The 6,000-nt window shown below is 36.0% G+C and overlaps 1 protein-coding gene across 2 annotated transcripts in view; it reads left to right on the top strand.

Moving 5' to 3' along the window:
* The window catches only part of PSF2, a 52,079-nt gene extending 46,449 nt beyond the window's left edge, over window positions 1-5,630 (top strand). For both annotated transcript variants that reach the window (XM_089825308.1, XM_089825315.1), the window contains 5 exons: window positions 4,377-4,476; window positions 4,629-4,659; window positions 4,776-4,868; window positions 4,977-5,120; window positions 5,301-5,630. In XM_089825308.1, the coding sequence (XP_089681434.1) occupies window positions 4,377-4,476; window positions 4,629-4,659; window positions 4,776-4,868; window positions 4,977-5,120; window positions 5,301-5,321 (389 nt within the window). In that variant the 3' untranslated portion in view covers window positions 5,322-5,630. The remainder of the gene's footprint in view (window positions 1-4,376; window positions 4,477-4,628; window positions 4,660-4,775; window positions 4,869-4,976; window positions 5,121-5,300) is intronic.
* Window positions 5,631-6,000: the final 370 nt, after the last annotated feature.

Below are 6,000 nucleotides of genomic sequence, written 5' to 3' on the forward strand. Positions count from 1 at the left end.
ATGATGTCTTTGTCTTGTGCAAACCTTGGCATCCGGTGGAGAGGAGACCATTGTTAGGGGCTTAACCTCCCAATGGTGGACGCTTAAGTATCCCCACACAATCTCTTCCAAGAAAGGCCCTCCCTACCCGGAAATAGACATGGGACACCTGACCAACCACAAAGCATCTTGGTACTAGAGTATCAACCCACCACTCGACTATGCAACAAGATTGAATTGTTGGGCTAGCATGAGCTGATTTAGTTAGTTTGATATGATTATATTTTTACTGATTTTGATTTACTTTTTCTTGTAGGGATATTGCCATCATCACCCTTCATCTTGACCCTATTGGTCCTCATGGATGAATTTTTTGGGTGGATCCTTGAAGTGGAATTTTGGTTTATAAATATAAGCATTGTTGTCTCATTATGCCTAGACTGGCCTATGACATTACAAAATGAGAAATATAATTCCTTGTAGGTTATTTCAATATTATACTGGTGTTGTACTCATCTCAGATAGCATAATGACAATACCCATGTATGAACTAGCACTCTTTCACATAGATTCAAAAAGAATGCACAATCATACTCGATGTGCTTTCATGAACGCATTCTTTCAGATTTCATGATGACTCCTTACATAATATAGGAGAATAAAATAATTAATTACGTAGGCTGTGAATCTTTCCAACTTTTGATTAAAGAAATTTATGTCCTCTTTGATAGGCAATTTGATGATTCTATTGTTCAACTTCTGGAAGAAAAACAAAGTATAAGTCATGACTAGCATAAGGTATAGCTCAACTTGAGCACTGTATGCAAACAATCGATGTTGGAAAAGTTGACACTCCCGTGCAAGAAAGATTCGTGAGTATTCGTCTTGAATGTGAATGCTAATGTCTCAGTCAAAGGCCAACTCTCTTAATCACCGTGATACCATACGCACATACTTGGGAAAGAATAGAGCTATAGGCAGAAAAGATGATTTTCAGCAATAAGTAGAGGTAAGGAACTTAAACTCCTATCTGAGAAGGGGAAGAAATATAACAAGCCATTGCTTGAGAAGAATGATTGCTCACAGTTTTTACGAGTGCATAAATTGGACCTCTCATAAACGCACGCTTGGTTACAAGAAGGCCGAGGTGGCGGGCATTAGCTAGATATCAGTTTTCATAAAGAAATTATATTTCCATTGATTTAATACACATCACCATCAGTTGGAATATTGGAAGGAGCATTTGAAACATAAAAGGCCCGATGGAAAGATAGGCCATCGCTGAAATCCATTGGAACAATAATAATGATAACTATAAAGGTTCTCCCTCCAAAAGATTTTAAAATATATTGGCAACATGGTATCTTTGCCACCTCTATTTGTACGTACATATATACATATATGTACATAAATTTAATCGTATATTTTTGTATCATTATATTGATTTACGCGCACACAGACACGCGCACACACACAGACACACACACATATACAGATGTGTAAGTATAGATGTCATTATAGCATGGTGTCAATATGTGAAATATAATCAGGAGACTCCACAACAATCCATGATAGAAAAGGTAACAATTCATATTATTATTTAAATGCTTAATGTTTTTCTTTAATAGTAAGTGTTATAAATTGACTAGTTAGCTCATGGTTGTCCAATGTACATTCTTGCTTGCCTAGCCATTTACCCTTAGTCACAGTGGTTCATGACTCATACCTATTTGCCCAGTGTTAGGTGGTGTTCTTGTGCCCAATTCCTTACTGGCAATGCTCCTCCCCTTAGACGTGCTTCTGCAAGAAAATAAATTTTCCACAATAATATTAAATTCCTCAATATAATCACAATTACTATAGCAAGTTATTATTCATTAGCCATCACAACGGCTAATCACCATATTACTTCAGCTATCCAAGATTTCAAGATAACAATATAATAACATCATACTGATTAACTAACATGTCATCTTCATATAAGATTATAACAATTAATCAACTTACCATTTCACACGATCATAATTAATTTTACCTATCAACTGACTTCACATGAAACCTCAACGGCTATATGAAGATTTTTAAATTGAGCCAAAAATTGGGATGTAACGCGTGCCTAGAAAGTGAGTTCCAACTTCTAGAAAATGTAGTGTCTCTTCAATTAGCTTGGTGGTAATTTCCAGGCCATGTGAGATATAGGAGTTAGAGGACAACATAGGAACAATTATTTATTATTAAGTGCATGAATACTTTAGAAGAAAACATAAGAATTCTGGAAAAGGGAAGTTCTATATGATTCAGGTATTCCTGATGAGTTAACGAGTCTGTCTCTATGCATGCTTAGATTACTAAGATTAGTGGTGCCTGAAGGAAATAAGCTAACTTAAACTGATCAGTTGGAAAGCAAAAACAATCGTCACAATTTGCAGTTTAAGAATGTGTATATCACTGATAAGAGTCCATGTGTATACTAACAAAGTACCAAGAAAATTAGCAACATTTCAACAGCCTAAAAGAAAGCAGGTCATTTGGCAAATGTCAAATTACTACAAGTAATAGAATTTAAAACATGTTAAGTGAGAATGTGAAATTGTTTAACATTCATAAAAACTTCAGGATGGTAGATGAAGGAGCTGGCTTGAGTACTCAAAATAAGCTTCGACCTCTGCAAGAAAGGAAGATTGAATTTTAAAAAAAAAATTGGAATGACAACACATGTTAATTGAATTGGCTAAGTTTCCTGTTGATTTTGTATTCAGCAGTTCACACCAATGTTTTTCCAGGTTCTGTATGACTTATTTTGGCGTGTACACAGTCACACTTATATATGTACACACACGTGTGCGTATGTGTGTGTGTGCTTGTGATATGCACACATGCACACACATATACACACATACAGATACGCATGTGGTAGGGATAGTTCCAGGGCATGCCCTCCCCATCCTTGAACATCAGACTTTTACAATTCACATAGAAAAAAGGATGCGTATGTTGCCATAGAAACCCTCATGATTGCAACTTTGAAAATAATACGCACGTGTGCAACCTATAGAAACCCTGAAAACACAGGAAACACTAAACCAGCTCTTTGAGAGCTTCAGACGCTTGAACTCTAACTTGGACATCTCCATGACAACATTCTTCAGGCTCAATTGGTCCTCTGGCGTGGTCTCACTCTCAGCCTTCCTCTTATAGTTGGCCCTTGTCCTTTTACTAGGTCCTGAGGATCCTGGGGCCTTTTCGTGTTCCAGAATCATTGGCTGTTTCTCCTGATGATCCTTGTTGAGATTATCCACCAGGTGACTCATAGATTCTGCAGTCAGCATAATGCTTTTGTGACTCTGAGACATCACTTTATGAAGAATTTTTTTCCTACTGTTCATAGTGTTATGATTTATCAATCTCGTTTACTCTCATTATTGTTGTTCAGCTGCTCGAAGTCTCCTGTCATGTTATTGAGGGCCTCAATGACTAACAGTTTTCATGCAGAGTCCATGAATTCTATCCAGTATCACTGCTAGTAACTGCAATAGTATTGGTAAGGTGTAAGACACCCCCGACCACCTTACTCTCGAGAATCTCAATCTTACTGGCCATAGCTCTTTGCTTAATCTTGATTTCTTTTATTTCGTCTCACAACCACTTGAAGAGGGAGAATGAATCAATCACATTCTCTCTACCCATAATCAAAACATCCATATAATCCTCTCTGTCAGGCTTAAAGTGCTTTGAATTGGGCCTTAATTCCATAGAAGGTTCAACATTTTCCTTCATAAGGGTATCGTCCTTAGGGTTCTACATATTGCTGGCTCCGGGTGAGGGGGCAACCTGGATTTCCACTTGGGTATGTACTATGTTACTGTGTTGAATTTTCAATGGTTCTGATTTGTGTTGCAAGTTTGCTATGTTCAAGTTTTTCAATTTGGTATGTTATACTGAAACATCATTTCATCACTGGCATTTCAAGTTATATATATATATAGTATACAACACTCCCCCCTGCCTCTCCATTGTCCCAAAATTGAGGCCCTTTGTCCCCCCATCCCGGAAACTTGTTGCGGTGTCCCAATGTAATGCCAGCACTGGTGTTACACTGCTTAAAACTATATGTTATTGCTAGCTGATACTGCTTTTACCTTGGAAATTCTTAGTTTGTTGAATAATAATATTAAAAAATATTTAGTATAATAATGGTTGGTTCTGTTGCAAGTGTTGCAATTTTTTAATTACCTGGCAAATTGTTTATGGGCAAGGTCATGTTTATTTTACATTTTTTATATTACTCTTTATCAATTTTTTATGTCCGAGGATGAAGCATTTAGGGATGCTTCTATTGTAAATCATATTGAAGCGTTCAAATTTTGGAGCAGCTTACTAATTTTCTTTTTGTATAGAGAGGTTGACACAAGTTCTAGATTCTGAGCGTGAAGCCCCCAGAGAATTTGAACCATTGCCATTCCATTATGTCGAAATATCAAGACTGCTTTTTGACTAGTATGTATTTTCAGTAAGACTCATCACACGATGCTTTATTCTGCCAAACTCTTGTTTCAATTCAAGAAGTTATGTGAAGGGACTAGTCTGTTCATTTTCTTTTGTTTTATGTCCTCAATTTACTAAACAATTTATTGATGTACTGGTTTAAGTGCACGGGATGACATACCAGATATCTACCTAGTAAGTTCTTCGGTCTTAATTTTTACATCATCTTTTAAATGAAATAGTGTGTTCTACATCACAAGTTACAGATGGGTTTTTTAAAGCAACTGTCTGGAATCTCTACATGGTTGCAGGTCAGGTCATTAATAGAGGATATTAGGGACGTGAGATTTCACAAGGTTGAGACTGGTTTAGAGCTAATTAATTCAAGAAATCATGGAATGAAGGTAACGCATTCTATGCCCATGTGCTTTGAAACATTTCAAATGAGAAAATTAAAATAAATGCTTTCCTTTTCATTTGACCCTTAAATCAAACATTGGAAAGACTTGCAGTTAAAAAACCTTTCTGCAATGGAGGTAAATCTGGTACGGCCGTTTATGGTGAGAGCTTTTCAAGCTTTCGATAAACATGATTCTGGAGACAACCAAGGCTTAGATGGAAATAGTCAACCTACATCTACAGATCGGGGCAAAAGAGTAAGTAAACTTGTGCATACGAATTGTATAAGGTGGACAGAAAATCTTTTGGTTTTGAAGTGCTCATTTTGAGATTTAGAACTCTGATTTAAGCAGTTAAAAACTTTTTACTGAATAATAAATATTGTTTGTTCTGTAAACAATTAATTTGTATCTAAAATTTTAATGTGGCTTGTACAGCGTATTCTTCGACCTCGCTAGGCACTCAACATGTTACCGCTAACCCAGGGATTCTCTCCAGTAGACAATTCAAGAATGACTACAATTTGTACCATCGAATATGCTAATTTTGCCCTCTTAACATTTGGAAATTGAATATGTTTTAACAAGCATTAACAAATACAAATTTCAAACAGGCAAATAAAACAGCACTCTCTCTCTATAAAGGTTGTCTTGTATACTACAAAATCTAACAGTTAGGCTGTGCACCCTTGTTTGATAGTGTTCTGTTATGGCTTGTAAGAACTTTTCCATATTATATGGTCATCTTTAAACATTTTATTTACTTTACATGTTCAACCTGTTTCATGAACGCCAACTAATGGCACTTGTTTTTATTTAACCTGATTAAATTGCCACTAGGACAAAGTGTATTGAGTGAACATTTATAAATATTAAAAGAGCTACCTTGGATATGATACTTGAAGAATGTTCTCTTTTGTTTTTGATATTGAAAAAATACTAAGGTGTTTATCTTCCCCACCATTTGTATTATATTATCCGTTGCTCCATTTCACTCCACAATGTGGGAGATTCGGATTGATCATAAAAGCAATACGGTACATTTCTACTTAAAAAACAACTTACAGAGTTGTCTTATTTTGGTTAGTGTATATTTGACTTGTTTTTCAAGGGTTTCAATAGCTCAACTTGGGCCTTT

The sequence above is a fragment of the Cupressus sempervirens genome, chromosome 1 (assembly GCF_028749045.1).
Source record: "Cupressus sempervirens isolate cs-2001-9-10 chromosome 1, ASM2874904v1, whole genome shotgun sequence".
In the NCBI taxonomy this organism is placed as follows: Eukaryota; Viridiplantae; Streptophyta; class Pinopsida; order Cupressales; family Cupressaceae; genus Cupressus; species Cupressus sempervirens.